This window comes from Grampus griseus (genome assembly GCF_964374135.1).
Source record: "Grampus griseus genome assembly, chromosome: 20".
NCBI lineage: Eukaryota > Metazoa > Chordata > Mammalia > Artiodactyla > Delphinidae > Grampus > Grampus griseus.
In genome coordinates, this window is record NC_139014.1 from 18846379 (window position 1) to 18862720 (window position 16342).

The 16342-nt window shown below is 44.1% G+C and overlaps 1 protein-coding gene across 1 annotated transcript; it reads right to left on the bottom strand.

The window, feature by feature from the left end:
- Nucleotides 1-6065: 6065 nt before the first annotated feature.
- On the bottom strand, nucleotides 6066-15355 carry G6PC1 (glucose-6-phosphatase catalytic subunit 1). Its single transcript, XM_082678639.1, has 5 exons — nucleotides 15075-15355; nucleotides 12803-12912; nucleotides 10115-10220; nucleotides 9366-9481; nucleotides 6066-7757 (listed from the first exon to the last, which is right to left on the bottom strand). Exons 1-5 carry the CDS (start codon nucleotides 15302-15304, stop codon nucleotides 7246-7248), a joined length of 1074 nt encoding a protein of 357 aa, XP_082534765.1. The 5' UTR covers nucleotides 15305-15355; the 3' UTR covers nucleotides 6066-7245.
- Between the last annotated feature and the right edge of the window lie 987 nt (nucleotides 15356-16342).

Below are 16342 nucleotides of genomic sequence, written 5' to 3' on the forward strand. Positions count from 1 at the left end.
TTGCTGACTGGAAAAATACCCTCATGCTAAAAAAACCCCAAACCCCATAAAAACATCAAGTCGTTTCATGTTGTTGTAGTTACACTCCTGCCCTGGAAAGATTTATGAAAGCAAAGGAAGAGAGGAGCACATAACATAATTAGGAACAGGCTACCTAGAACACAGTTATTCTAGCTGTGGCTTAATTTGGTTAACAGACTCTGGTCCTGGTTCAAATAAGCTGGCTCTGCTATTCACTTATGTCTTTCACTTCTGTGTCAACAGCTGCCTGTTGACCCCACTGCCCAGGTAAATGCCAGAGTCAGACAAAGTGGAGACAGTTCTCTGCTAAGAACCAGGAGACCTGAGGACAGGTTACTCATGTGACTTAGAAGGGCTGTTTTACCTCTGTAGGTCTGCATTTTTGTATCTATGAAAAGAAAAAAACATTTTTTTGAATAGAATTAATAATGAACAACTTAAAAAAAAAATAAGGGCCAATTCAGGAAAAAGAAAAATATTAAAAACTTTTTTCTTTTTATTAAGAAGCCAGCAACCCAGAGGCAGCTTTTTTATCTTTCACACTGAAATTAGATTTTGGACTTTGGGTTGCGCATCATTGGACTAGACTGTTGCTAGTTTCTCTTCCAGATAAATTAGGTCCTTGGTTCCCTAATGGAAGTAACGTTTTTTTTTTTTTTCCTAATGGAAGTAACTTTTATTGACTGCTACTCATACTGTTTCTAGTCAATTCTTTCCTTAACAACATCATCAGAAGGCTCTTTGGCCAGCGTGTTTTCTGTTCTCAAGAGGCTCTTGAAAAACTCTTGGATACAAATTCTATTCTGCTATTTGATTTACACATATAGGCCTTAAAGGCGTCTGTCTTAGTTTGACAATTACTACAGAGTGAAATCAATAAATATTAAAAATTTAACAGCTAACGTAATGATTTTCAGAAAACAGCTCAGCAAAGTTTGACAGGTTACAAACAACTAGTCAATTGTTAAGGACTGGAACTTCGACTATCCAGGTGTGTCTTCAAATGAAACGCTCCTGGAGCGATAAAGCCACTGCCAACAGAAGAAGGAGGCTCCCACCGATATTTCTTCATGTAAATCTAAGCACCTGATCAATCTTGCTTTGAAACTCTTCCAAAGCAAAGAATTAGACAAAATTTTGATATAGGGTCTGATCCTAGGAAACCAAAAGAGATGGCAACACCAAAAACACTATAAAATTTTCCTTCCTAACCCCTTGGGAAAAGTTTGGTCATTCCTTAAAAGTTTCTAGTAAGTTTTTCTAGTTTCCGCTAGTTTCTTAAACATAGAGTTACCATTTGACCCCGCAGTTCCACAACTAGGGATATACTTAAGAGAAATGCAATCATGCATCTACATGAAAACTTGTACGCAAGTGTTCCTAGCAGTATTGTTCATAAGAGCCCCAGTGTGGGAACAATCCAGATATCCATCAACTAATGAATGGATAAACAAGATTTATCCATACACTGAAATATTGTTTGGCCATAAGAAGAAATGAAGTACTGATACGTGTTACAACGTACATGAACCTTGAAAACATCATAAGTGAAAGAAGCCAGACCCAAAAGGTTACATGTTGTGTGATTCCATTCATATGAAATGTCTAGAATAGGCAGCTCTATGAGTCAGAAAATAGATGAGTGGTTGCCGAGGGCTGTATGGCTTAGGGTGAAATGGAGGTGACTTCTAATGAGTGTGGGCTTTCTTTACGGAGTGAGAATGAATGTTCTAAAATCGATTTGTGGTAATGGTTGTACAGTTCTCTGAATATGCTGAAAACCATTGAACTGTTCACTTTATTATTTTTTTTAAGATTTTTTTTTGATGTGGACCATTTTTTTGAAAGTCGTTATTGAATTTGTTACAATATTGCTCCTGTTTTATGTTTTGGTTCTTTGGCCTCGAGGCATGTGGGATCTTAGCTCCCCAACCAGGGATCGAACCCGCACCCCACCCCCGGAATTGGAAGGCAAAATCTTAACCACTGTACCGCCAGGGAAGTCCCTGGACTGTTCACTTTAAATAGATGAATTGTACAGTATGTGAATTATATCTCAATAAAATTTTTTTTTGTTTTTGTTTTTTTTTTGCGGTACGGGGGCCTCTCACCACTGTGGCCTCTCCTGCCGCGGAGCACAGGCTCCGGACGCGCAGGCCCAGCGGCCATGGCCCATGGGCCCAGCCGCCCCACGGCACGTGGGATCCTCCCGGACCGGGGCACGAACCCGCGTCCCCTGCATCAGCAGGCAGACTCTCAACCACTGCGCCACCAGGGAAGCCCTGTTATAAATTTTTAAAGCTATTATAAGTTTTGTTAAAAAAAAGTAAAAACAAAAATTTTATGCCCTTGGTTTCTCTGCAGTGAAGCAGCAGACATTGCATTTCCTTTTCTTTTTTAAAAAAATAAATTTATTTATTTATTTTTGGCTGCGTTGGGTCTTCGTTGCTGCGTGGGGCTTTCCATAGCTGCGGGGAGCAGGGGCTACTCTTCGCTGTGGTGCACGGACTTCTCATTACAGTGGCTTCCATTGTTGCAGAGCATGGGCTCTAGGCGCATGGGCTTCAGTAGTTGTGGCACACGAGCTCAGTAGTTGTGGCTTGCGGGCTCTAGAGCACAGGCTCAGTAGTTGTGGCACATGGGCTTAGTTGCTCCATGGCACGTGGGATCTTCCTGGACCAGGGCTCGAATCTGTGTCCCCTGCATTGGCAGGCAGTGGCGCCACCAGGGAAGTCCCAGAAGTTGCATTTTCTTAATGGGTCTGTTTTCCTAGGGCAATAATACAATTGTATAGTGTGTGTGTGTGTGTGTGTGTGTGTGTGTGTATCATCCTCAAACCTATTTCCCTAAAATGGATAGACTGCTAGACCAATCTATCAAATTATGCTATAATATAACATGGACCTTGGTTTAAAACGGTCATTGGTCACTTAAACTTACTTCCATCCTGAGGTTTCACAAGTCGTTTCTAAAGCAAACATACATCTGTAACTTGGGGAAAAGATCTGTGTTCAAAATGTGCTGGTACATTGGCTATATTACAAATTGATCATGGCCTGACACTCTGCTCGGCTTTACCCGTCACAAATTCTTAGCCCTTAGGGCTGTCCATTTCTAGACTTTGCCTGTCCCAGTGAAAGGTAGCAGTCCTGTATTTGTGGAGTCTCTGATCTAAATAATCTTCCACGATGTCTCTTTACTTTCTACTCCTGTATATGGCTCTATACCAAAAGTTCTTTGTGGTAATTCTACCTTCTCGTGCTATCTCGATTGTAGAAATAAGTTACTTACTGTCTGACACAGATAGGCTGAGCATGGCTTTTAAGCTCTTCCTTGAAAGAAAGAAAAGAAATAGCTAAGGTTGTTTTAGACACTGCTGTTAATCTAACATGGTCATGCCTGTTCCAATAGCTAGTTTATGAAATTAACTTTGAAATACGGTATCTTCATACTTAGAAATAAATACTAGCTCGCTGGGAGGATCACTCTGTGTGTGTTTTTTTTTAATTGGAGTATAATTGCTTTACAGTGTTGTGTTAGTTTCTGCTGTAGGATGAAGTGAATCCCCTCTTGGACCTCCCTCCCTCCCCTGCCCCCTTCCCACACCTCTAGGTCATCACAGAGCACCGAGCTGAGCTCCCTGTGCTATATAGCAGGTTCCCACTAGCTATCTATTTTACACATGGTAGTGTATTTATGTCAAACCTAATCTCCCAATTCATCCCACCCTCCCCTTCCCCACTGTGTCCACACGTAAATTCTCTACGTCTGTGTTTCTATTCCTGCCCTGCAAATAGTTTCATCTGTACCATTTTTCTAGATTCCACATATATGCATTAATATACATTATTTGGGGACTTCCCTGGTGGCGCAGTGGTTAAGAATCTGCCTGCCAATGCAGGGGACACGGGTTCGATCCCTGGTCTGGGAAGATCCCACATGCCGCGGAGCAACGAAGCCCATGTGCCACAACTACTGAGCCTGCACTCTAGAGCCCACGAGCCACAACTGCCGAGCCCATGTGCCACAACTACTGAAGCCTGCAGGCCTAGATCCTGTGCTCCACAACAAGAGAAGCCACCGCAATGAGAAGCACGTGCACCACAACAAAGAGTAGCCCCTGCTTGCTGTAACTAGAGAAAGCCCGCACACAGCAAGAAGACCTAACACAGCCAAAAACTAAAACAACAACAACAACAACGGTATTTGTCCTTTGGCCACAAGAAATCAAAATCTCTGCGGTCTGAATGAAGAGTTGTATCTGGTATTGGAAGGATGGTTTGATGCAGCCATTAGTCTTACTGGCATCTGTGGGGTAGAGGATAGAGGATGAACTTGGAGTCAGACTGCCTAGCTCTTAAACTGGCTCCTCTATTCTGGGCAAGATACCTAATCCTTCTGTGCCTATTCATATGTACTGTGAACATAAATTCTAACACCCACCTCACAGAAACCTTGGGAGAATTAAGGGAATTCACTGTATAAATAAATAAAATACTTAGAACAGAGCCTGGTATATATTAAGCCCAAATTTCATCTTTTATTATGTGTCTTTATTAACCTCACCAACTGCTGGGGGCAGGGACATTATTTACTTTCTGCCAGAATCCTACTGCAAGGAATCTGGACTTGGTCCCTGAGGGCAAATAAACCACCCAGGCTGGAGGCCATGCCCAAGCAGTGGGGTTCAATTCAGACAGAACAAGACCGTTTCCCTTCATCCTTGGTGAGACCGTTAGTGTGTCAGAGGGGCCTGGTGCCACCCCTGAAGAAATAAAATTCGGTAGGAGGACTCACCTTTCCCTAAAGATTCACATCCCAAAGTTCTGAAGCGAATGATCAGACTCACTCTCGGTAGATCCAGAGATATGCTGATGAGTCGAGGCTTCTGGAGGTGGGACCCTGCGCCCAGGATGAAATAAATCCTGCAGAAATACTTTCAGTAGCTCCCTTGAGCAGCCCTCGGTGCTATCACTTGCCCTGTTCATATTTTCTTTAACTATAACCCAAAACCTTGCTGACACTGGGTTACTGGATTCCACAGTCTGCTCAGTTTTTTTTTTGGCCAGGACCAGGGATTGAACCTGCGCCCCTTGAGGTGGAAGCGCAGAGTCCTAACCACTGGACCACCAGGGAATTCCCTGCTCAGTCTTGTTCTGCTGCTATGACTTACATTCCCTGATTGCTTAGTTTGGTAATGATCTTGCCTGTCTGCCCCCAAATTGCAGTTTTGTAACAGGAGAGAGCCAATCCTGACTCCATGTTGGATCTGTTTCTTTTATTTTAACCTTTGCTTCTGATTGCTTTTGTTCATTAAAAGGATACTGTCTATACACAGTGGCCTGCCTTAGGGAACCCTGTCCCCTCTGCTTGAATGTTAAACCAAAGTGCCTTTGTTCAGGGAAACATCCTGACCCTGTCCACCTGTGGATGGCGGCAAGAAAGAAGAAATGAACACATCCCCACCCCAGGGCTGGCCATTCCAGGGGACATTCGCAAACCTTATGGCCTTTTAATTTTACTTCCTCATCTCCTCCCCCTCTGTTCTATAAAAGAAACTGGCATCCAAACCCTGATAAGATGGGTTTTTTTGGAGACATTAGTCTGCCATCTTCTCTGTCTGCCAGCTTTCCGAATAAACTTGTATTCCTTGCCCCAGCACCTCGTCTCCCGATTTATTGGCCTGTCGTGTAGCAAGCAGAGCGAGCTTGGACTCGGTAACAGTTTGACCCCATAGAGCAACTCATGCTGCGCTGTGGTCTGGTAAATAATGTTCAGCCTTGGCCAACTAGAATATGATATTGTGACTCTGTTGATATGCTCGACTCTACCTGTGCCCCTGTGGACACTTTGTAAGTCTCAGCAGCCCTACTGGGACTCCTGGGCAACCCAAGACAAAGCACCTTCCTCTTGCAAAAAGAAAACATAAGTATATAGAAACCAAATTATTTGTTTAGGGAAATAGAGAAAGACCTAGAAATTTAGCTAAGCCAGAATGAGAACCTTCAGATCACATTGCCTCTAAAATATAGTAATCAGCAAGACTTCATTCTTAAGTAAAATGTTGTTTTAATAAAATACTGCACGTATATATTTTTCTTGGCAAAGATGTTATGACCAGGATGGTTGGTGTGAATGATACTATATGGTAAGCTATATAATGAGTAGAAAAAACAAGGACTCTCAAATAAATAGGCTTCAACATTTTTTTTAAAGGACATATTCTGCAAATTAGTTGAGACTAGAGAATAGGCAAAGAGGAGGAGTTGGCTTTTCCTCCAAGAATGCACTCTTGATTGGCTTGGGATAGAGAGAGGAGTCATATTTACCTCCAGGAATCAAAAGTAACATTGGAGTGACCTTCTGGAGAGAGAAATCCTGGCCCTCTCCTTGCCATTTTGCCCAAGGTTTCAGAGCTTAACTGAAACATACAAAAGCACCACTATAGAGTCACTTTTAGGCATCTGAGGATCCAGCAGGGTGGTTGTGGAATCAGTGGAAAATGCTGGGGAAAGCAGAGCTGGGCTAATAAGGAGAAAGATCGAATGTTATAGAGGAGAAGCTGACATTGCCTGAGTATTCTGACCTAGTGCAATACCCAGATCACTGCAGCCATTCAGAAATCCCAGTAAATACAATGACCATGGATATATAATAGAAAAATACAAGAAGCAGAATTACTCCACTAAGGACCTATTCATTGTACTTTAAGTTGGTCCCCCACCGTTGAGAGCCCTTTACCTAAAGATTCGTGTATCATCGAAGCCATTAAGATATTGTTTGACATACAATTTACATGACATGCAAGATATTTAAAAATCCTCCTTAATCAATCCTTCTTTCCCTATCAAATCCACTGCTCCTTTCTCCTTTTCTGGGTAAGGATGAGCATGAGTAGAAAATTCAGTGTGATCCCCAGCCTGGCGTTATGAGCTGGCCCTACCAAGAAGTCTTGCTTTTGTGTATTGGACAAAAGAGTAAGTATATCTTCATGGAAGAAAAGCCAGAATGACCCAACCTCCAATAAGGCTTTTCTCAAAGAGCCTTATTAGCGTTTCAAAAAAACATCACCCAATGCAATTAGAATTGCAAAGGGGGAAGGGGGTGTCGCCTGAGCTGACTCTATAGTACCTCTGGCCTCACAACGGGCTGGCAGAAGGCCCTAGCCACCTTCAATCCTTGGTGCAGTCATCGACTTTTAAATTCTGAAGACTCCACATCCCTTTACAAAGACTTCTTGTTCGGCTGGCCCAGGACCTGGGCCAGGCAGTAGGGGATGAGACTGACAGACGCCAGGGGCACTGCCGCACTCTTGCAGAAGGACAGGACATAGAAGATCAGCTCGATGTGGGATGGGGGTTTCAAAGAGTCAAAGAGATGCAGGAGGACGAGGGAGGCCACAATGCAGCTGAGGCGGAATGGGAACCACTTGCTAAGCTTGCCTTTGCAGCTCTCCCTGTACATGCTGGAGTTGAGAGCCAGACCCAGGCCAAAGAGTGTCCCCAGGTTCTTGAGGAGGCTGGCAAAGGGCGTAGTGTCAATGTGGACCCATTCTGGCCGCTCACACCTTCGCTTGGCTTTCTCTACGGTCCACAGGAGGTCGACCCCCAGCCCCTTTAGCAGCAGGTAAAATCCAATGGCAAAACTAAACAGGAAGAAGGTAATGAGAAAGTATTTCTTGAGATTGGCGTTGTAGATGCTCCGGATGTGGCGGAAAGTCTCAGCAACCGCAATGCCTGAGCGGAAGAAAGAATGACCGTGAGAACTGGGGAAGACGCTGGCCCTTCAGCTAGAGGTGGGTTTGGAGCAATGGGTGACATGCCATCCACCTCACCACTGTGGAGTTAAATCACAGATGCCAGATTGAGGGTCATTTGTTTTCTTCCCATATGTGATTCCAGCCTGTCCTCAGCCACAGATGGAAGAGTCATGTCACATACTTCCTCACTCCACATGCAAGTTTCCTCTGTGTATCTGTGTGTGTGTGTGGGGGGGGTCCTCCTGTCTCTACTTGAATACCCTCAGGGATGAAGAGCTCACTGCCACTCAGGGAGCCCATTTCATCTTTGCATGGATTTGATCATTAGACAGTTCTTCCTTGTGCTGAGCTAAATAAAACCTCTCTCCTTCTAATGATGTCTATTGGTCTCAGTTTTTTTCCACAGGTGTTAATAAGTGGTAAATCTAGAGCCTCTGTCAGCACATTTAAAGATACTTATTCTCAGCGGTGAGGGATAAATTAGGAGGTTGGGATTAACATATACACACTATATAAAATAGATAACCAACAAGGACCTACTCTATAGCACAGGGAACTAAACTCAATATTTTATAATAACCTATAAGGGAAAAGAATCTGAAAATGAATATATATATTTGTATGTGTATATATATAGGTAGCTGTATCTGTATATATATCTGAATTACTGTGCTGTACACCTGAAACTAACATGATATTGTAAATCAACTATACTTCAATTAAAAAACTAAAAAAAAAAAAAACACTAATAAACTGGGGGGGAAAAAAAGAAGAGACTAAGACAGACTGGGAACTCAAAAAATAAAATGAAGAAAGATAGTTATTCTCCTCTCTAACTTAAACATTCCTGGGTCTTTCATGTAACATGAACTTCCAGGCTCTTTCTCAAAGAACAGCACGGAACCCCGTGCTAAATGCTGTGTTAATTCCGTGGTTGCCATGAAGCCATTATTTCCCTTGTTCTCAACATGCTTCTGTGAATTCTACCCTGCTCTGCTTTTTCAGGTCTCCAGGGGAAAAATGCTGCATTTTCCTTAAGGTCTTATATTCTAGTGCTTTCCACAAAGTCAAGAAATTCTTGCTTACACTTAACCAAAGTCTCTTCTGCCCCTCAAAAACTGGATCCAAGAAAACAAAATATTCAAAATTCAGAACCTATAATAAAGACCAGCTGTGGGTATCTGTTAGGTTTGCAAATGAATTTATTTAAATAAAGAGCTTTCCAAGGATATGGTGTTAATTTGTTAAATTTGGTAGCTTTTCTTAAGACTAAACTAGGGGCCACTTCCAACTGAAGACCCGTAAGAAATAAAGAATGTAAATATCTTGGAGATTTCAAGCGAATTCAACTGGGTAGGTTAATTTTCTGTATTGTCATGTTTCTGGAACATACTTAGTTGTGTACATCTGGGCACTCCTATAGAAATGAGTCCTTTCAAATCGCCCACCCTTGACTTTCAACCCACTGAAATGCTAATAGCATTGATTATACACAGAACATGGCAGGAATGCTGGGATTTTGTCCTGATGAGGGAGGAATGGTATAGGTGGGGAGTTGGAGGGAGGGAGCCAGAGCAGCTGGTACCTGACAAGACTCCAGCAACAACTTGATGGGGAAAATGAGCAGCAAGGTAGATTCGCGAAAGACAGACATTCAGCTGCACTGCCCAGAATCCCAACCACAAAATGATGTTCAAGCACCTGCAATGGAAGAGGCAGCCATAAGAGAACCCAGTTATAGATCCTTCAGCAAAGAGAACAGCCTCAGCAGGAATGTTGGAGCCTGGCAAACTCAGGTTTCATCAGTGGAATTTTTGTAAATTGAAGCCTGTATTCAAAATTCAAAGATAACCATGGCAAGTGGTGAACCCCTGTGTATGTGAATTTTAACCTCCCTATTTTATGTTTCATAATTAAGGATTTTCACAGTGTCTGCATACCCAGAATTCCCCATAGAAGGAATGTCTTCTGCTTCTTTGTTTATTTTAACCTGGACGGGGCGTCTCAATTGTTGGTACAGAAATGGGTTTTTGTTTAAAGCCTGCTTCTAGCTTACTAGCTGATCTCGAGAAACCCCTCTGCTATGTTAGGCCTTTTTTACTGATCTCTAAAATTAGGTGTTGCCCATTCACAACATTCATTAAGTGGGTCCCTTCCAGCCCTAACATTCTGTGACTCTAATATTCACTCTCAGCAGAAATGCCACAACTCTTATCAGTACCAGCCTAAGGCATGGGGTGGGCTGGGGGCACGTGAAGAAGAGTAAGTGGTGTGTCAGCTTCAGAGAGCCACCTCCTGCCCTCCACCACCCACAACCCAGAGCTGAATTCTTACCGAAATCTGTAGGTTGGCTTTTTCTTTCCCCGAAAGATAGAGAGGGTAGACGTGACCATCACATAGTATACACCTGCCGTACCCATGGCATGGCCAGAGGGACTCCCTAAAGAATAGGAAAGAGATGAATGAATGAACCAAAGGTTAAAAGTCTCCATGTGGGAGATTGCTAGGGGGTATCATCTATCCATCCAACCATCCATCCTTCCATCTATCCATCTTTCCATACATCCATTCATCCATCTATCCATCCATCCATCTATCTTTCCATTCAGGAAATTTAATGGAAAAGCTACAAGATGTTGAAGTAGAAGGACCCTGGGCTCACCTCCTCTCATGAGCATACCAAAATCACAACTAACTGCTGAACAACTATTGATGGAAAAGACTGAAACCTATCTTTCCATCCATCCATCCATCCATCTATCCAATTATCCATCCACCCATCCATCCTTTCATCCATCTACCCATCCTGCCATCCATTCCTTTATCCATGTAGTCATTTATTTAACGAATATCTATTGAGCTCCTACTACGTGCCCAGCACCATGCTAAGCTTGGGGAGTACAGTGGTGAGCAAAGTCAGAGAAGGTCATAGCTCTTGCGGTTATATACAATCTAGAGATTACAAAAAGAATCAACGTGCTGGGTATACAATCACAAACCCATCTGCCTTCCACTATCTCTCTTCCACTCTCTGCTCAGTCTGCTCCAGCCATGCTGGCCTCATGGCTCTCCTTTAAACACACGCCCACTTCAGTGTCCCTGTGATGTTGGCCTTTCTAACCAGACACTACTTCCTTCAGAAATTTACTGGCTAATTCCCTCGCCTCTTTCAAGTTTTTGCTCAGATCTCACCTTCTCCATGAGTCCTACCCTGACCACCTTATTTAATCCTGCGTTCAATTCCTATTCCTGCTTCCTCTTCCCTGAAAGATGGAGGGTCCTGAGATGTGCCACTCAGATCCCCTTCTGGACTGAAGAGTTATTTCCCCTTTCTCTTGTTGAGAGTGTGGTTGCAGATGGCCCTCAGCTCTCAGACTTCTCTGGAAGTCTTGCCCTGGGCTGAAAAGAGCTGTCTTGATCACAGCTACCCTCTCCCTGAGGGGGGAGGCTGCACCCAATCACTGGTCTCTATTGGGGTATAAGGGTCTGGTCTCCTTGAATCAATTCAGAGCTCCTATGGGGTTGGCTGAGACTGAATCGCAACTAGGTTTCTTCTGCCCAGGTGGCTTCTGTCCCTTTCTTCTACGAATGCTGCTCCCAAGAGCAGCCTACCTCCTGCATGCTGATCTCCATCTGAGTCTGCTTTCCAGGGAACCGCATAGGTAAAGCCTTGCCTTTCTTTCTTCCTCCTCCTCCTCCTTCTTCTTCCTCTAATATCCTAAATATTTTACTTGTGTATTATGATTTTTTTTATAACACACACGCACGCACACACACACACACACATACCCCATTCAAATGTAAGCTCCACAAGAGGGGGAACTTTTTATTTTTTTGCCACGCTGCACGGCTTGCAGGATCTTAGTTCCCTGACCAGGAGTTGAACCCAGGCCACCACAGTGAAGACACCGAGTCCTAACCACTGGACCGACAGGGAATTCCCACGGGTAGGGATCTTTGTTTTATTCACTGAAGCATTTCAAGTACCTAGAACAGTGTTTGGCACAGGTGTTAGATAAATAACACTTGAATGAATGGATATGCTCTGAAGTGAATCAAGGATTTGTGAGAACAAATAACTAAGGGCCATGCCCTAGTCTGGGGGTCAGTGATAGGGTGTTTGAGGAAGGGACACTAACACTGAGACCTACGGGTGAGCAACGGGGTTGAGTTTTCCTTTCTTTACTGAAAAATTAAATCTATCATGTGGCTGAAAAACACCTGTCTGGATGTACCTAGTAAAATACAGACAGGGTGTGGGATTGGACAGTCAGCTCGGGAGGCCACATCTCCCGGGCCAGGCCTCTGGGAAGCACAGCCAGGGGCTAAGGCCTCTACCATGTTCCCTTCCCTGGACAAAGGGCCACAGCACAGTTACTCTCCTGAGCCCTTTGCCTGTGACGGAGCCCTTGCCTTTCTGGACTAGCAATTTCGGTTCTGGAAACATTAGGCAGATTTCCAAAGTGTCAGTCATGGGCTATTTGGAAGGCCTTGCTTAAGTGAATTCAAATGGAGTTGTACTGGACTTCCTTGGTGGTGCAGTGGTTAAGAATCAGCGTGCCAATGCAGGGAACATGGGTTCGAGCCTTGGTCCAGGAAGATCTCACATGCCGCGGGGTAACTAAGCCCGTGCGCCACAACTACTAAGCCTGTGCTCTAGAGCCTGCAAGCCACAACTACGGAGCCCGCGTGCCACAACTACTGAGCCCGCATGCCTAGAGCCCATGCTCTGCAACAAGAGAAGCCACTGCAATGAGAAGCCCACGCACCACAACGAAGAGTAGCCCCCGCTCGCCACAACTAGAGAAAGACTGTGCACAGCAACAAAGACCCAACGCAGCCAAAAACAAATAAATAAAATAAAATGGAGTTGTACCAAATCCAAGACCATGACCAAAGCTTGCAAGAGTGGCTCTGCTCATGTCTCCCTCAAAGACAGCTTCATCCAGAACATTGTTACCAGGTGTCCACTGTGAGCAAGGTCCACTCAGTTTCTGTCTGGACAAGGGTTGCGAGTCTCACCTGGACCGGTCTCACAGGTGACCGGGAACTGCTTTATCAGCGGCACGGAGGTGTTGCTGTAGTAGTCGGTGTCCAGGACCCACCAGTATGGGCGCTGTCCAAAGAGAATCCTGTGAAAAAGCAGAACCGATATCTGGAATTACTGAGGGAACACTTTGTCCCAATGCCACACCTTCGAGAAGAGAGAGTAGCTCAAGGAGAAGACCCATGTGATCCTACACAGAACACTGGTATCACGGGCACCTCCAAGAAGGGGAACTGGATGGCTGGAGAGGGGCAAGGGAGGGAGACTTTTTTTTTTTTTTAATATTTTATTTATTTATTTTTAGCTGTGTTGGGTCTTCATTGTGGTGCACGGGCTTCTCATTGCAGTGGCTTCTCTTGTTGCAGAGCACGGGCTCTAGGTGCGTGGGCTTCAGTAGTTGTGGCACACAGGCTCAGTAGTTGTGGCTCATGGGCTTAGTTGCTCCGTGGCATGTGGGATCTTCCCGGACTAGGGCTTGAACCCGTGTCCCCTGCATTGGCAGGAGGATTCTTAACCCCTGGGCCACCAGGGAAGTCCCGGGAGGGAGACTTTATGGTGCACCCATTATATAACTTTTGAATTTTGCACTATTTGAAGGTATTATTTATTCAAACATAAATAAATAAATCCAATATCCTCAAAGCCGTATTAACGGCAACTATGTGACTTTTTTTTTTTTTAAACCCCAAGAAGAATTTGTTCTGGCAGGATGCATAGGAACTACAGTTTGCAACTTGGACTTGCATATTCTACGGGTTCTCTTTCTGCTGGCCTCCAGCGTCTTGGGTTTCTTCCGGACACCAGAGAATGAGCCCCAGCCCCAAGGACAAGCCCCACCAGGGGATGTGGTCTCTGTTGCCATCAGAATCACTCTCTGTTAGGACATACATAGCTTCAGGGGCTTGTTCTGTATCCTCTCAGCTTTGAAACAGAATATCTCAGACAAACCGCTTTCCCTTTCATAGCATGTTTTTCATTGTGGAAACAGGTGTGAAGGGTTGGTCAGGATGCCTCCTTTGCCCTGCAGTGGAGGAACAGTGATTTCTCACTAAAATTAGCCACGAATTCTGACCTCTACCAACTCAGAGAAAATCCATGGTTCTTTACATGAAATTAGATGTTTGGAATAACGTTTTATCTTTTTATTTGTTAGAGTTATGCTATTGAATACCAGAAGTTACAGACAAAGTCGATTTTTCAACAGGAATTTCAGAATCCCATCAATACGCCTTGGGCTTCTGAGCCCAATAACGATGTTCTTTCCTACCCTAAAGGAGTTTTCTTGTTTATGGCCAAAGAAAATTAGAGCTAGAAGAGATCTTAAGAATCACCTACCAGTGAACAAAGATAATTTTAGGGATGGTAAAGATCTTAGAGGGCGGCTGGTCCAACCTCTTCATTTTCTAGACGAGGAAATAGAGGTCAAACCAGTAATGTGTTGGAGTCATCCGGTACTGGCTACCAGATGCAAGCTGGACCCAACGGTAGCTTGAAAGTGGGATAATATACACAGTAGAAACTGGCAAATACTAAAACCAGGGCTTTTTACCCCCAAGAGTCAGTTTATCAACACTGGATGTAACATAGTTCATAAGAGCGTTGCCTCTGAAACCAGCCTGCCTGGGCTTCAATCCTGCCTCCGACACCACCTGTGTTTTTCTAGTCGTTTAATTCAGTGCCTTAAAGTGCTTAGCACATGGCCTGGCACATACTACGTGTTCGATAAATGTTAATAACTATACTAATTATTAAGGTCTCAGAGATAATCTAAGTTTACAGATTATAAAACAGAAACTCAGAGAGTTGCTACGAGTTGTCCAGGACATACAGCCGGTAGGTGGCTGAGCAAGAGAGTTCCCTGGATTACTTCTCATGACCCCACACAACAAGTTTTGAAATTGCCTATGTGTTTCCCTTCTTCATACCTCATTTTTCTTCCTTCGTACATCTATCTTTATGTCACCTATGCTGTTTCATAGTAATAAAACGGTGTTTCTTTGCTTATAGCCTATAATTCACAAGGTCCAGCTGGCCTTCCATCCATATGACATAGCCTTTCCTGTATCTTCAGCTCACTGACAGGGTTTTCTCTGTCTACCCTCATTCTGTAGAGGATCCAAAGTCAGGAGGGGAGTAAGCTGTGCCTTCCTGAATAACATGGAGAAGGCAACTTGTGACGGACAGACATTTCCAGAGAGAATGCCAGCCTCTCCTTGCCGAGGTCCTCTTTGTCTGGCTCTTACTCACCACTTAAAGACGAGGTTGAGCCAGTCTCCAATCACAGCTACCCAGAGGAGTTTGATGCCCACAGCTTCTCGGAGATGGAACCAGATGGGGAAGAGGACATAAAAGGCATTCCTGAGGTCTGCGATCACGGACACCAAGATGAACCAATCCTGGGAGTTCTGATAATTCACCTGGAGGTAGTGCGTTGACTGGACCCCAAAATCGTGCAGAGCATTCATTCCCTCCTCCATCCTCACTCAGGAAGCCTTTGGCTGCGGCCTTGCAGTTATTTCAGACTTGGTGGTGATTGCTCTGCTATCAGCCTGTGTCTTGCCTCTGTTTTATACACTCTGTATCCAGTCTGCAGGTCAACCCAGCCCTGATCTTTGGACTCAAAAACCGCTTTTGTCTAAAATCTATTGATCAAAGGTGCATCACCAGTAGGTTGATGCAAACGTGTTCAGTGTGATTTACGTAAAATAGGAAAGCAGGCACAGAAAAACGGCGTGATCGTCCGTGGGCTGGCACGGCCAATGATTAACTTTGGCATTGTTGCTTGACAGTGCAAGGGGCTGCCCTCCTGGTTCCGAAACCCGGCCAGAGACACAGGACAGAGTCTAAATCTGCCATGGTTCTTGCAAAGATGCCTGATTTCCTAAGTCTGCAACTGCACTTATTTTGGAACAAAGAGAAGTCTTGGTGCTCTAGCTATTCAACTTTTAATTTATTAATTTTAAAATATAGTAAGTTCTATTGTACTGGGAACTGCCATGTTGCTGGGCATTTCTTAACTGCATTAGGGTCTAGGAAATGCCTCTGATTTGCGAGATCAAACCTTCTTCACAATATTGGCTCTATATCTCTTAGGGCCAGAAAATAATCATCTTTGAATGCACTGATTAATTTTGTTGTTGCTGTTTTTTTGGCAGTGCCATGTGGCTTGTGGGATCTTAGTTCCCTGACCAGGGATCGAACCTGTGCCCCCTGCTGTGGCAGCACAGAGCGCTAACCACTGGACAGCCAGGGAATTCGCCCTTTGGGGTTTTAACACATAAGTTTAAGCAACAGAGTGAATGCATGCGCATGCAAAAACAATATGATGAATATGTGGTTCTAAATAAAAACACCAGCAAACTGGGGACTGGGGACTCTGGAAAGGGCTTCGTACTTTGAGCTTTCTTTCATTTGTACCTGGAGATTAGATACAGATATAGATATGATATAGATATAGATACAGATATATCAATATATACAAATAATCACCAGGAAGTAAATACAATGCTATTATA

Excerpts from the sequence above, each read along its gene's own strand:
- G6PC1 (XM_082678639.1), bottom strand. The coding sequence starts at position 15,304 with ATGGAGGAGGGAATGAATGCTCTGCACGATTTTGGGGTCCAGTCAACG. Across the intron at positions 12,913-15,074 it reads CTCAACCTCGTCTTTAAGTG|GATTCTCTTTGGACAGCGCC; the intron begins GTGAGTAAGAGC and ends GCTTTTTCACAG. Across the intron at positions 7,758-9,365 it reads TGTTGCTGGAGTCTTGTCAG|GCATTGCGGTTGCTGAGACT; the intron begins GTACCAGCTGCT and ends TCTTCCGCTCAG.